Source organism: Carassius gibelio, chromosome A6 (assembly GCF_023724105.1).
Source record: "Carassius gibelio isolate Cgi1373 ecotype wild population from Czech Republic chromosome A6, carGib1.2-hapl.c, whole genome shotgun sequence".
NCBI lineage: Eukaryota > Metazoa > Chordata > Actinopteri > Cypriniformes > Cyprinidae > Carassius > Carassius gibelio.
Genome location: NC_068376.1, coordinates 20,524,862 through 20,541,695, shown reverse-complemented (window position 1 = coordinate 20,541,695; position 16,834 = coordinate 20,524,862). Strand labels below are relative to the sequence as shown.

Sequence of the window (16,834 nt, the reverse complement as noted above, 5' to 3'; positions counted from 1 at the left end):
AAGTGCTGAAATGTCATCTTATAGACGGTTTCATCGGGTGCACCGGTCTGTGTTGTTTATATCGTTCTGGCTGCGGTGCCTTCTACAAACGCAGTTAAAGGCAAGGTGATGAGTAGACTGAAGTTGGGCTCAGGTGGTTGTGATGTGGGATGTGTTTCCCATAGATTTATTTTTTTTGGAGACTTGTCATGATTTTAAAACTAAACGATTTTCCAAAAGGCTTTGTTGAATAAACATTGAGTACGTACTGCATGTTTAATAATAATAATAATTCCTTACATTAATATGTTTAAGAATCAAAACGAGACACAGGTGTTTTTATATCACTGTATTTCTGAAGGAAGACTTGCATGTTATATGCCTGATAAAGCAGCGTTTGTGAGCTGTTATTGTGTTTTGTTATTGGGGAAACCTCTATTTCTCGTGCTTTAAAGCATCTCCTGCTTAACATTTCTTCCATGTTTTATTTTTATAAAAAGTGAATCCCCTTTGTTTACCAAAAAATAAAGTTTGCTTAATTTTCAGTTTTTAAAAGAAAATCTAAATGAATGTTTTATGCCTTCATTTGATAACCAGAAAAATGTTAATACACAACAAAATTTCTGAGGGGAAAAAAACATTTCATAAGGCTATTTTAGGAAAATTTAATAAATGAAGTTGTTTTTATGCATTTAAATAATTACACATGCTAAAAAACAATCTAAGATATAGTGAATAAATTTTCTTTTTCGTTTTGATTAATACAATTAAGTTAAACCATTAGAAAGGAGTTGAGAAAAAAATAAAACTGAAAAAAAAAAAATGGAATCCAGAAAAATTAAAACGGAAAACAGAATTTGGAAAAAAATTCCCTAAAAAATAAAAAAAGTAAAGTAATAAGTAGTGAAGTTACTTTTTCAAATGCAGTAACTAGTAATCTCATTACAATTTACAGAAGTAACTAGTAACTAGTTGCATTTTTTGAGTAACTACCCCAACACTGTGTAAGACTAACTTTTAGACTAAGAAAGTTTTGTACTCTGAAACGTACAGAATATTTTTTATAGTACAATGACCTCTTAAATGTTAAAAGATCAAGGGAATTTTGATTTCTCAGTCCATGAACCCTATAAGATTTAAAGTACAAGTGCACATTCAACACAATTAAGCAAAGTTTATTTTCACAAAGGAATACCATTGCCATTAAAGAAAATTGAGACTATTCTAATGACTCATAATGCAGCAGGTTTCAATCTAAAAATGTGCTTGAATATCTGATAATAATACAGCTTAAAAACAAATAAAAAATACATATTGAGCTCCATTCCATGGCAAATTTCTGGGCAATCATAATTCATAAAACCCATCAGATTATCAGAAGTTTTGCTTTTAGACAAAGAGAGGCTGAAACCAAGTTGACAAAAAATCTATAAACAGGACACCCCCCCCCCCCAACTCCCGCTGTACAGTAGAATGAGAGAAATTAATTAAAATTTGCTGAAAACCGGTGTGGACTCCAGCTATGCTATAGTAATGTTTCCATCATGGTGCTTTTCACCAATTATGCTAATAACACAAAATCAATAAACACTCAATACTATTTGGGTGGGGGGGGCGGGGTGAAGACTTGTGATGTCATGAACAATGATCCTTTTTAGACAAGAAAAACATTTGATAACAGCTTTAACGGCTTTCAATTTTTAATGCGTGATTTTAATTAAATAAACAGTTTATCGTTCAAATTATAATATATATTTTTTGACCCAAAGTAATAAGATGACATCAATTGTGCCTAAAATTAAATACATTTAATTAAAAGTGAAAGTGAAGTGACAAGTCCAGCCAAGTATGGTGAATCATACTCAGAATTTGTGCTCTGCATTTAACCCATCTGAAAAGCACACACACAGAGCAGTGAACACACACACACACTGTGAGCACACAGCCGGAGCAGTGGGCAGCCATTTATGCTGCGGCGCCCGGGGAGCAGTTGGGGGTTCGATGCCTTGCTCAAGGGCACCTAAGCACCTAAGAGAGAGCTGTTCATGCACTATCCCCACCCACAATTCCGTCCGGCCCGAGACTAGAACTCACAACCCTTCGATTGGGAGTCCAACCCTCTAACCATTAGGCCACGACTTCCCCCTTAATTGATGAGAGGTAGAAAATCACAACAATTACATTCATTCAGGCAAGGGGAGAAGATTAAAGTGGAAGGGGAATCCACAGTGTGAGTGTTTCATAGAAGACGGCTGCTCTGTAATGCAAGAGGAGACAGAGCTGCCATTTATATCAATAAAACTCTCCTGTGTCTCCTCTTCACTTCACCACTCAACCCATAAGGGAATAAATGTGATACAAATCAGAGTGAGATGGATAGAAATGGACAGAGATCAACAGAGCGTTGGGGGAAGATGAAAAAAATATGGCAGAAAGAAGGGATGAAAATGAAGACAGCACAAGAAAGAGAGAGGAAGCGCCACACACTCATGACAGCAGGAAAATCAGCTGGCGGGGAGGTTATAGACATTTTGATGGCAATAAAGTATAATACAATCAACAGCGTCTCATAAACAATATTACTCCACACAATCTCACTAAGAGGAGGTAATAAAAGGATGGTACTTTAACACTGAAGACTATATTATCACTCAAATAAAAATGTATCATGGTATTACTATTATTATAGTGTCCCTGTAGCTCAAGTAGTAGAGCACTGCGTTAGCAAGCGCAAGGTTGGGGGTTCGTATCCCAGGGAACAAATGTTAGGAGAAAATTGTTAGCCTGAATGCAATGTAATTCGCTTTGGATTAAAATAAATTACATTAAATTTTTAATTACCATGTTTTTGGATACATACCATTCTTTGAAAAAAGGCTATATATTTACATGCACAGATTCAGACTCTCCATCTTGCAACATTACTGTTTTTAATGCAAACTTGATAAACAAAAACATGAAACTTTAAAAAATAAAAAATCCTCCCAATTTTTTTTACACAATTGTATACGAATAAAAAAATACAAATATATTGCAATTATATTATTATATAATTTTTATGCCAAGAATTATTATTTTCAGTGTCTTTTTTTTCCTTTTTTTCTTTTTGTAAAAGGAGGTTGATCACCATTCAGAAAAATTACAAACATGTAATATGAATGATAAAATAAAGAATGCACTTGCAGATAGCTGCAGATAAGAAATAAATGAGTAAAAGGTCACAATATACCACTGTTTTATGAAACTGTGTAAACAGAACTATGGTATTACCATTTGACACCATGACTGTACCATTGTGCAACCTTTGCACTTCAAATAAAAGAAGCAACAGAAAAACAAAGAAAGATGCTGATAAAAAAAAAGCGGGTGGGCAGGGGTGTGTCTAGACAAATGAAGTGCGTCACATGTCACTAATAACATCTTTGCTGTTAGCAGACATGCTGATCCAGCACAAATGACAGTTTAAAAAAATGACACACAGGCAGTACCACAATTATAGCTTCGTTAGCCTGTGGTGAGACATTTGAAGACACACTTCTCCCCAAACACGCAACTTATTGAAAAACGGGGTACTAAACCATGGGATATGCCTGGGACTGAATAGATCTAGGCTGGGAGGGCTTAAGCTACAAACACACACTAGCCAGCAATCGAACAAAACAGCACATTGGGATCGGCTACCCTTGTCTGTGTGCACACACAAGCACGGCCCTAAATTGATGTCTAGGGCAAACACATGACAGGAATCCTATAAACTGTAAATCGATAGTCTCTGCCTTGCTTTAATTACACATTCTCTGGCTCTCAAATGGGTCTCTACAGATTTGCCCCACTGGAGGCATAATCTTAACAATGAGAGGGGAAATACAGTGGATCGTTGCACATGGGGGGATGTTTCTGAACAAGCTGATATTTAAACAGCACATTTAAAAGAAATTAGAAATCATAATGTCAGGGAAAAATCAAGACCGGTGGAAAAATAACAAAAGAAATGGCACAGTGCCCTATGGATGCTTTAAATAATTCATGACTAAATATTTCTTCAAGAGGACAAAACCAAAATCAAAAACGATTTAATATATTCTAACATGCAAATAAAGATGATTTGAATACAAATCCCTTTGGTCTTCCAAAATAATGTTTTTCTTTCGGAATTCTCAAATTATTTTGATAACATCATGAGAGTACAAAAACATATTTGAATCACCATTCAGCTTTGTATAATAAATGTGTATCGTCATTGTTTTTGACTTCCAAAGTGAAGAAGCTGTTTTCTAGGGTTTTTGATTGTGATGTAGCAACTCTTCAAGCAAAATGCATGAAAAACAAGTCAACCCTTCTTTTGTTGCAATCACGCCTGCGATTTATACTACACTCCCATGAATCATTAATGTTGCAGGCACTTTTGAAAGTCAAATGACATCACTTCAAATGTTTGGCACTCATCTTGGGTTTATAATGACGGTTCCCCAATATATAGGTTTTTAGGCTCTGTATGCTCTGGTCAAGAGCTGCAGGTCGCTTTCTGATGCCCAGTGTGCATCAAAGCATTTTCTGAACCGAGCCAGACACAGATGATTCTCATCTATTGAAATCACACCAAATGAACTTAGCTGTCCCTTGCCAGAGGGCATGTAAATAGGATTCCACATTTGGAACATCTCCAATGAATTCAGATTTAAAAAGAGCAGATGCAATGATGTAGACAGTGGAGCATGACATGGGAAAATCTCTGCTTTACTCAATAATTAATTAGCAATAAATCAACAATTGTTTTATTACAAAAGCACAGTTGTAATTCTCTTTTGAAACTTTAAGTGGGTGACTCAACACACAACAAAGGCTGAACTAATGAAAGCATCTGCCTCTTTAAGAGTAAAAGGAATATGGAATATTTAAAAGGAATATTTGTCTGCCTGGGTCGCTCAGAATGGGCTCAAAATGATTTTGTGTATACATAAATATGATTTGGTTTATGAGAACATTTGAGAGAAAAATTTGAATGCAACAACTCTATCAAACAATGTATTGTTTCATTCAACAATAACCTTACATCATTATTAAACACCAACATCATTATTCCAGACCAACAGCAGTTTTGTAATGTGAAATGTTTGCAGATATCAAGTCAATGAGTACAGTATTATACACTGACATTTTTCCTACAAAGATTTTTTTTTTTTAAATCCAGCCAAATCCATCAATCCGACTTTACACCATAGTGCTGATTCAATGGAAACCCTGTGCAAGACGGTCCTAAAAAGACTTGTAATGGTGATCTGGCGCTAGGCTGAATGCACTGATGAAGGATCAATAGGGAACTGGTGAGATCAAGGGTCAATAATTACAAGTAAAAATGAAATTGAAGGAATCACACAAAGGATGTTCAGAGAGCATTTTTAGTTAAGGCAGATGTCTAACGCAGATCTTTTTTCTGCCGATCTTGTCCATTGGGGCACAATTAGTCATGCTATTCATCCATCATGTTGATCAATTCAGGAGTGATCGGTGTCGAAGCAAACACTAAAGATGTTTATTCTCGAGACTACAAGGGAAGTCGACAGCTTCCTGTTCCTTCTGACCTCTGTTGGCTTTTGTAAACTTGTAAAGGTGACATGTTTATTTATGACCTCCCCTACAAGAAGATACATGCATACAAAATACATTTTAACTCAATGCACACCCACAAATGCATTCATGCCTGCCAAACTGACCATGCAAGTAAGTACAGAGCCCTGTTTCTACGTCTTCTACCAATTAAATGTGCCTGCAGGGAATAAAGCCTCTTGACCCAATCCAACCAGTCCTTTGCACAGTCTGAGCAGCCCACTTTAAAATCCCAGAGTGCTTCACAGCCAGTTAATGTCACTTTGACATGACCTGCTCTCATGAGACGCCTCAGTCTTTGATAGGTTTAGCTCAACACTAATTAGTCTGACAGACTGGGAAAACATAAACAAAAGCAAAGATTAGTTAATTATAAGATATAAGCGAGTTTGAAGAGCTATTATAATATGTAATTGTGTCTTTGTTTTAGACAAAGTGGATCTCAAAATTGGTTGCTGAACTGGATTATTAATCTAAGAAGCCCAAACAAATTTGCATATAACCTGTCACTGTCATATTTATGAGCCAAGTGTAATTTGAATACAGCTTCCAATATATATACACCTAATATATATATTCACATAAAATAAATGCATCAATATAAATAATATTTCTTATCAAATATCTTATTATAAATAAACAATACAATTATAAACAAATGTGTATACTTTTATTTATATACCTACATACAGTAGGCTATATATAAGGGACAAAAACATGTTTTAAAATGTGACTATTTATTATTTAAAGGATACATTATTTATAAATTTATATATTTGTGGAGAAAGGTCTCAGCTAATGGACCATGTAAGGGAACAGGTTCAGAATTGTTTTATATATATATATATATATATATATATATATATATATATATATATATATATATATATATATATATATATATATATAAATACATAAATAAATAAATTCTTTGTGGCAACTCCATCAGACATATTAAAAAGCATAACATTTTAATTTGATCTACCCAATAACAGGGTGGAGGTGTGATCTCAGTCCACTCTTCTTCCAGTCTCTTTCATAGTTCAGTAACAGTAGGTTTCTTAGCCATAACTTTGTAGCCAAGAATTTTCAAGAGATTTTCAATCAAGCTTAAACCAGGACTTTGTGCACGTCATTTCATTATTTCAGTGTTTTTAGCTTCAAGGAATTGCTTTATTCCTTTTGCAGTGTTACGGGGGCATTGTGTTGTATGAAAACTGCAGGTTGATTGAGAAATGCTTGGAGGGAAGGTAAGAGGTCAAACTCCTGCTGCAGAAAACATTTCCCACACCATGACACTTCCTCCTCCACCTTTCACTGACTTCTTTACACACTTGGGCTTCAGTCTTTCCTAAGTTTGACACCAAACAAAATGTCTCCCATCAGACCCAAATAAATGAAACTTAAATAATAAAATAAATATAACTTTTTTTTAATTTAGGGCTGTGCAATTAATCATAATCATAATAAAGTCACGATTTGAGCGTGCATGATTTCTAAATCGCTTTATAGCACTATTTTCCACGCCCCGAACTACCACAGTTTGTTATCTGATCCAATCACAATGCAGCATGCCTAAATGGAGCACAAGAACAGAACAGACTGGGCATATGTCTATGTAACTCCAAGTACACACACACTGTCTGTGATGTGTATTTTTTCCGCACCCATGTTAACGCATCAGAGCGTTCACACTGCACGTGGTAAAAGATGCAAAAGATGTGAACAGAAAAGGTTAGAAATAGAAAGGTGCGAAAAGAATTAATATCTAGCGTGTGAGCATAGAGAGAATTGCGAGTGCACAAGACACAGTTTTAATGAGAGATGTTTTCTCTCCGGGGTGAGAGCAACGTGTATCTGAGCACACGTGCCTGGTTTAGTGACAGAGCAAAGGAAATCTGCGTGCGAGCGGAGATTCGCATTCGCTCATTATTTTAGCGTGCTTTCGCATTACAATAATGCATTCTCATTGCTGCTTCTGCACTGCATACACATGCTGTATACACACTGCAGACGGAGTACGTCTGACCAATGCATGGCAAAAAAGAAAGAAAAAAATCCCTGGACACTACATTTATTTTTCATATGTTCACTTATCTGAACTTAGAACCAGTTCTCTCCACACAACATGCTCCTCAGCCAATACTTTTGAATCTTTCAGTTGATGAGAGGCTTGGTCACTGCAGAATATGTTTTAAGTCTGACTTTTTTTAACATGCCGAGACAGATCCTTACCTGTTTCAGCACTGAACTGGTGAGCAATTCCAGCTGCAGTGTTGAACCCAATATTCTAGAAATCACAGATGTAATGACCAACTTCTCTTGCAATGGCTAAAAGGGTCATACCTTTGGCCTTCATTTGGACAAACTCCAGTTTAAGGTTATTAGACACTTTAGAGCTGCCCGCAATCTCAGTGCCAAATAAACTCCACTAACGTTGAGGTATCTATAAGTGTTTTCTAATTTTGATCAGAGTTCTTTGTCAAATTTTTCATTTAAGTTTTACTCTTGCATGCTTTTTAAAACATTTTCCTTGCTCCTTTGTCCTCCTCCTGCATCAACTCTAATAGTTGACGACTTTGTGACATTTTTTCATTAAAGGGGGGGTGAAATGCTCGTTTTCACTCAATATCCTGTTAATCTTGAGTACATATAGAGTAGTACTGCATCCTTCATAAATCCAAAAAGTCTTTAGTTTTATTATATTCATAAGAGAAAGATAGTCTGTACCGATTTTTCCCGGAAAAACACGACCGGCTGGAGGCGTGACGTGTGGGCGAAGCTAAAGAATCACGAGCGCGAATAGGCTTTTGCGTTGAGAGGATGTGGAAGCTGTGACATTACCGTGAGGGAAAACCCATCATCCAAAACAAAACATGGCTTACAGTCAGATGCAGCCGTTTATTTATGATCCAGAATCAGATCCAGAGGCTGAAACTGAACGAAAGCAGCAGCAGCAACGACTCGCTCCGAGCGGGGCTCGAACCCGGGTCTCGGCATGGGAGGGGACACACTAACAAGGAGGCAGAGATACTTGAAGCAGTTTTACTCACCACCTGCGGTTCCAACACACGATCGTGACCCTTTTTCGTTGGGATTGCATCATCCTTAAGAAATAAACGATACGCAAATCCGTCGTCAAACTGGGCCTTGTGAACAAGCATCTTCGAAATGCAGGGAACAAACAAAAACACTTGCACAACTCCGTTGATGCTCTGTAAAAATAAACTCCATCCACTGGTCCCTTAATGCTGTTTTTTTTTGGTAATCTGTGCAGGGTTGCCTTGCCCTGGCAACCAAAAACACACAGAGCCATACTTGAAAAAAACTTTCCGAAACTTGTGACAAACCGGAAGGAGTATTTTGGGAACAAAAATACTCCTTCAAACGTACAACTTAATTTTTGAAACTTTGTCCATGTTTAGCATGGGAATCCAAATCTTTAACAGTGTAAAAAACTCAGTATGCATGAAATAGCATTTCACCCCCCCCCCCCCCCTTTAATAAAATTAAAAACATCAGTGCACAATTTTCCACACCAAAATCCATGAAGCACATCTCACCAGCAAACATACACTCATTCACATCCTTCTCTTCACTCTCTGAGGCAGAAGTCTCCAAACTCTTCCTTTCTAATCATCCTACTACTTGTCCGCTTGATCCAATTCCAACTCATCTTCTTCAAGCCATTTCTCTTGCAGTTGTAACTGCACTCACTCACATCATTAACATATGCCTCACACTGGTGTTTTTCCCTCAACATTCCCCTTCCTTTCATTGCAAAAACACTTGAACGAGCAGTGTTCAACCAAGTCTCTGCCTTTCTCACACAGAACAACCTCCTTGACAGCAACCAATCTGGCTTCAGAAGTAGACATTGAAATTGCATTGCTCTTAGTTGCTGAAGCCCTAAGACTGGCAAGAGCAGAATCCAAATGTTCAATACTTATCTTGCTTGATCTCTCATCTGCTTTTGACACGGTTAACCACCAGATCCTCCTGTCAACCCTACTGGCAAAGGGCATCTCAGGAATCGCACTCCAGTGGTTTGAGTCTTGGCAGGTCTTCCAGCCAGTGTTATGGTTTAAGTTCAAACCTTTAAAATTAATCCAGAACGTTTTAATTTTTAATGAGCCGAAAAGAATACACGTCACACCTCTGTTTATCAATTTGCACTGGCTACCAATAGCTGCATAAAATTCAAGGCATTGACATTTTTCTACAAAACCACCACTGGCTCTGAACCCCTTTACCTAAATTCATTACTTCAGATTTATGTGCCCTCTAAAAGCTTGCATTATGCAAGTGAATGTTGCTAGATTGTGCCCTCCCAAAGAATCACAAAGTCACTTTTACGGACTTTTAAATTAAATGTTCCCTCCTGGTGGAATGACCTGCCCAACTCAATCCAAGCAGCTGAGTACTTAGCCATCTTCAAGAATTGGTTTAAAACACATCTCTTCCATCTTTATTTGACCCTCTAACTTTAGGACTCACTATTCTAAATCTATTCTTTAAATGAAATAATTGAACAAATTTAACTAGCTTTCTAATCTTTTTGTATTCTGTTTTCTTTTCATTTGTTATACAATTAACAAAAGCAAAAAAAAAAAGACCTCTAATACTGGCAGCCGGGAATGGAGCGTGTGGCCGGGAGACTAGGGCTTGCTCTTGGGCTGCAGCAGTGATCCTGGAGTGTGGCCACATGGGAAATTACTGCAGGGAACCGCTGCCTGAAGCATGAAATTGAACCCATCCGGTGCATCTGACTGGATGCCTCCGTAATATTTAAAATAATTATGTAGCAAAACTCTGTGCAAGGTTATAATAGGCCCAGGCATCTGTCTCCTAGTTCAACTTGTCACCTATCAATATGAAATCAACACAGTCTTGTGAATGAAAAAAATTTCACAATGGTAATGCAAACTGACAAAAACCTTACAATTAACAAAATAAAAATAAAAAATATCACTGAAATTCACTGAATTTCAGTATAAACACTGAAACATTTGCTGATGTTCAAATAAAACAACATATTCCACTGTAATGTCTATTTAGGGCTTTACTCATCTGCCACAAATGTTATGTCTTAACAACCATACTTTTTACTCACAAAGTCGAGTGAGTTTAATAAAAAGTATGAAATGTTTTACATTTATTAAACTACTCTGAACAAGCTAAAAGCAAATTACATCTGAAATCTCAAGAAGAGGTTTGTGATCTCAAGAGTTTGGAGATGGACACATTTCTGATAGCAACATTAGGGACAGAAGTTAAATGTAAAAATTCCAATGCAGAATATGAGAATGAAGGAGGAAATTATATATAACATGAACAGAAACACAAGATTACATCTTTGAGTGTAACTATAAAGAAACATTGGCACACATTGATTGATGACATTGTTCTCAGAAGCAGAGGTCTTGCAAGCATGTTAAATATTTTCTATAAAGTGTGTTTCTTGTAAAAAAATGCTTACAGATACAGTTTATTTTTATTTTCTCACTTGGTAGACGATTAAAGTCCAATGTAAACAGTCTCTCTTTGTTTCTCTGGATTCAATCAACACAAAAAGGTGTGCAGCACTGAATGTGAAGTGTAACTTGTTTGAATGTCCAACCGTTCTAAAGCATAGCAAGAAATACAATATTTTTATATTTTCTCAATGAAATATGAATTAACATGTTGCTATGTGGTTGCAAAGGGTGTTTGAAAGGGCATTGTTAATTTAGGGTTCTGTCATCTAACAATCACAAGTAAATATAATCTATAATGTCAAAAAAGTAATATCCAATAAATTACTGCAAATTTACTTGTAGCATTTACAAAGTAAAAAAATAAAAAATAAAATTAAAATATTTGAAGTTGTTGCATTAGCAAGCACCACTAATTTAGCTCCTTAAAGTCTATCATAATTCACCATAACAATATTTCTTGTTCAGGTCTGTATAAAGAAATAAAGGTTTAACAATAAAAAGGCAAAAAGTTTGACCAGAGACCCTTCCATATATACAAATCGATCCTGCAACAGCTGGAGGAGCCAAGAAATGACCCTTCATCCAACCCTAAATTTCACACACACACACACACACACACACACACACACACACACACACACACACACACAGCACTGTAAATGTGCCTTTCAAATACACACAATCACACACTTCATCAAGCTGATTAATTATTACCCAATCACAGCAAGGTACTCACCTCATTTTTCATAATCATGCAAGCATATGATCCCAGATTTGGTTTTGAACAAGCACCTGAGTCATGTCCGCATGCTCTTGTTTATTACTTTTTAATGCAACCATAATGAATGCCCCGTTGTTCCTACTCATCAAGATATCCCATACTGAGAGACTACACACCACAGTCGTTTTTCAATATTACTGACTTAATACCAGGTTGAGCACAACATTATAGTCTGCTGTAATGACATGCCAGTACTTATATTCTGCATTACCTAATGTTTGGGGAATCTAGACCTATTTGAGGCACAAAGAGGTGTTTGTGTGAAGAAGCCGTAAAGAACTATGATCCATGTGTTCAAAGACCTCTACAGAGGTTCTCCTTCTATCAGAGCAAAGCTGAGAGCAATTTTGAAAAGCAATCTAACACAGGCAAAGGGATATTGGGAGAATGTATCTGGATACCATTGCAAGCTTTGACCTTGGGCTAGCGGGAATATACGTATATATGTGTGTGTATACTGTATGTCTTGAAGCTATATGAATGCTTTTACCTCAGTGAATTTGATTAGCATTTAGACATGCATGTGGGCTGATTTAGATGGACATTGACAAGCAAATCAAGCAAAAGTTTATGTAACGAACATTTCAGTGGTGGAATCCACATCCATACTTGAGACTAATGGTAATAACACACAGGATTTCACACCTGTCAATCATATGGTGACAGTTTCTGTGGGTGGGAGCTCTGAAACTAGCACAACCTGCATATGTTTATGGCACAGTTGTCATTGACATTCTATTTCATTTTTATAGTCATGCAGAATAAGATCATGCTTAAGGAGAGGGGCAGCAGGAAGGATGTAATCAAATAATGAAAATTGTAAAAAGCAAATATATACACACACACACATATATAGACATATATATATATATATATATATATATATATATATATATATATATATATATATATATTTAAATCTCGGTTCCATTGCTTGACAGAACTCCCCGAAGCCTGATCCTACTGATCGGTCTCATGTCCTTGCAAATGAACGAAATTTATTTATCCGTTATGGCCTCTTGTCGTGTTTTAGACAAAGAGCTTGTGGCGGGGATGCAAATTTAACGTTAAGTGTAAAAACGTGACTGTTTAGCTGGAGTTCCACACATTATGCCATGCTCATTTGGGTGCACATTTTTGAGATTTGACCTCATGTTGCTAGTGGTCGAATGGTATCCTAACTGTATCTTAAATAGCTTGCATACAACTTTATCTCGCGGGTCAATAATTTTACCTCATTTTCTCTGCTGCGGTTGAGTTTGGCTTTGCACTTGCTGGCATCTTCTATGAAGATGCGTCAACTTTCAGCACAGTGATGCTGTGCCAGACAGTGCAACTCATGTGACCTCTCCCTGAACCCTCAGGCGCGCTAGCGCGCCCACTCACAAAGCAGGCAACCACGCCTATACTACTGCGGCCGTTTTTTTCCACATTTATTTTAAATTCGAATATTAGTTTTCACCTTCGAAATTAGTTTTTTTTAACTATTAATACATATTCGAATTTAGAATATTCGAATTTAGAATAACTTGATCTTGCGATCACTAAACTAGAAGCTCTACTTTCCTTCGGATATTAGGAATCAAAAGAAAGTGAGACAGAACTGCTCTTGGATCAGAAATGAAGTAACAACCAAATCAGAGCACAAGGAATATGTGTAAAAATGTGATTTGCACATGATCTGATATCAATTACCAGTACACAAGAGAGTGGGTATGCCAGAGGGCATTAGCATTACCACTGCCAATTAGCAGCTGGAGCCTGATTCAGCCAACGGCAAAACCACATCACATGGTCAGTGAGAAAGACTTAGTCCACAGCTTAAAATGACAATTACGAAGATTGCCAAACAGCCACAGGCAATCTTTCATAGAAAAACATACTAAACAGAAATGGCTGCATGCAAATAAAAGTCAAAACTCCACTAACATAGTTCATGTGCATGACAAATAAGTTTACTACAACAAAGAAGACAGTCATATGAATATGCAGTAATCTGAGCATTTACACAGCCTTTGAATGTAGAAACCTATTCCAAATGGTGTTATTAAAATAATACAATTTGAAATAAATGAGCAATAATGGATGCAAAAGCATTATCTGCCTATACAAACACATATTTTAACGGCTATAAATATGAATTTTCCTGCTACTTTATCAAGATAGCATTCTGATTTAAATCAAATTGTCAAAATATCTTTGCAGTACAATTGCACCCTAATAGACCCTCTGCTGTTTATTATGTTGTTTAAATAAATCAAACAACAATAACAAGAAATTAAAGCAACTCGCTGCTCTTAATTTATTTATTTGTTATTAATTTAATTACTAACTGTTTACTTGAATAAATTCTTAGAAAACCTTGATGAAATGCTTGATAAATGAAGAAATACTTCAAGGCCATATAACACTGCTGTAATTTAATTAGTTAACATTTATATTAACACTACCGTTCAAAATGTTTCAGGTGAGGTTATTTTATTTATTTTTATTTTATTTTTTTTTGAAGAAGAAGTATCTTCGCCAAGGATGTTTATTTTATCAAATATGCAGTAAAAAAAACATTATTATAATTCAAAATAACATTTTTTAATATGTATTTTATTCCTGTGAAGTTTAACTTTCAGAAGCCATTACCCCAGTTTTCAGTGTCACATTATTCTTCAGAATTCATTCTAATACGCTGAATTGGAGTAGAAAGTACAAAAGAATGATATAAAAAAATTATGGGACTTAGTTATAATCAAGGTGTTTTTTTATGGGACTTAGTTATAATCAAGGTGTGGTGATGCACCCTTTCAAATGAAATTTGCCTTTAGATTTTCATACTTTTACTTGGAAAACATTTTTCAGAATCGGTCAACGGAATAAAAGACAGACACACACACAGACACACACACGCACACACTCATACACTCACTCATACTCACTGCAGGTGGAGTCTGTTTCATCCGAACCATCTGGACACTCCGGTTCTCCATCACACCTCCATCGAGCCGGGACACACTGCCCATTCTTACACGCAAAGTCTGTTGTGGCACATGTCTTTTTTGCTGTTGAAGAAAAGAGAGAAAGGTAAGTATAAGGGCATATGCATTAAGGCTGTGTTCACACAAGAGGTCTGTTTAGGTCAAAGGTCAAATAAGATGTACCTGCTTTTTCACTTGTCAAGCTTAAGTAGAAGGAGGAATTACTTTTTTCAAAGAACAGTGAAACAAACCACACTGCTAAATCTAGTCTGCAGGAGATGCCTTGACAAAATAAGATCACTTGAGAAACACTGGTAGACTTGCACTTGAAAACAACTGTTCTGGTGCAGAAATAAAGAAAAACTGAGCTGTAAAAGCCTCATGCTTCAGATTTAAACAACAAACAGCAAGCGATATGAGACTAAGTGCACTGTGTGTCTCTGTCATTTCTTCTTGTTGCATTTATAGTTTAACTGAGAAGAGAATTTGAATGAATTGAACACACAGCTCCAGTGGGAACAATTACAAGGGCCCAGGTACACATCACATTACTTTTGTTTGTGTATATGTGTGAATGAAGTCCAGTAAATTTGTAGTTGGGTAAAAGAGCCTGAAGGGAGAGCGATTGATGATGTTGTCAGCTCCCTGGGAGGGATACCAATAAGAGCTTTATCATTCAGAGAGGACACAGTGATTTAACACTGTTCACACGTTTGGCTTTTATCATGTGCATCAACTGAACCCATGCAGAGCTTGGTCTGGGCGGGTGTGATATTCTCGAATGCCAAAAATTAAATCAGCTTTTTTTCCCCACAGTCGATACGTCTATTGTAAATCAATCAGCTGAAACAACTTACTTTTATACATTTATTATTTTTTAAAGGTAACATGAAACCTTGAATATTCCAAATCCATATTTGGAATTTGTTTCCATAATCTTAAGTTATTCGAGGGCAAATAGGACAACATCCAGAACACACCAAAAAAAATTACAAATATAAATACATATATTTTGGCAACTGATTGGATAACAAAAGGCATTTGTATCATCAGCTGAAAAAAAGAGATAAGTTGTTTAAAGCCTAAACAGGTTATTACATTCTGATAAAAATGTGAAAAATATCTGATTCTCTAAACAGATAAGAGATGAAAATCATGAAAACCAACCAAAAAAGCAAGCAGAAAAAGTCAAACAGTCACTGAGTTGTAACAAACCAGACTGAAAGAGATATTCTGTGAAATTCATTTTTGGAACAGTGAGCAAATCCCAGGCCCTTGCCTCCCATCAGAACAAGAAGATTTCTACTAAGTCTCCCCTATCTCCACAGCCAAGCTACCTTACACTGAAACAAGCCTAGAGATTTAGCAACTTGCACATCATTGGGGCCATGTTCCCCTGCCCCTTATCTTCCTCTGGAACCATAGGCAGCATGTTCTGGGTTGAGCACCTCCAAAGACTACAGAGAGAGGTGGTGAGTGAGCTCTGACCAGCGCTTAATTGCCAAAGATCCTTCAATAGCCTTACATCAAGGACAAAGCTTCACCTTGTCACACCCTTCATTCCATTCGAACTGAACATCATATTCATTTTCTTCAAGGTAAAGTGTATAACTTTGTTCATTGTTAAAGCCATTTGTAAGTTGATTCCACAAAATGCCAAAAACCAAGAATTATACATTACTTGTAGAGTGCCGTAATTAAATAAAAAAAGAAAACTGCAATTACTAGTGATTAATTGGACCTTATATTAAAATATGTAATCACAAATATATATTCGCACTGAATTCCCTGTAAATGTGTGTAGAAACAACATAAAGACAACATATTTAAAATATTTGTTCAAAGGCATTTTTTGCTAAGCACTATGAATGAATGCCAGTATCACAGATAGAAATAGTGAAACTGATGTCTCTTTTTTTCTAGGTAAAGAAAAGTAATCATATCATTCAACATTACAGTAAAATTTGTGCCATAATTTGTTCAAATATAATAGGCATATTTGTTATAGAATAAAAAAAATA

The 16,834-nt window shown here is 36.2% G+C and overlaps 1 protein-coding gene across 2 annotated transcripts in view; it reads right to left on the bottom strand.

Annotated features, from left to right (window-relative positions):
* The window catches only part of LOC128015666 (low-density lipoprotein receptor-related protein 8-like), a 147,610-nt gene that overhangs the window by 66,888 nt on the left and 63,888 nt on the right, over positions 1–16,834 (bottom strand). For both annotated transcript variants that reach the window (XM_052599709.1, XM_052599708.1), the window contains exon 3: positions 14,775–14,897. In XM_052599709.1, the coding sequence (XP_052455669.1) occupies positions 14,775–14,897 (123 nt within the window). The remainder of the gene's footprint in view (positions 1–14,774; positions 14,898–16,834) is intronic.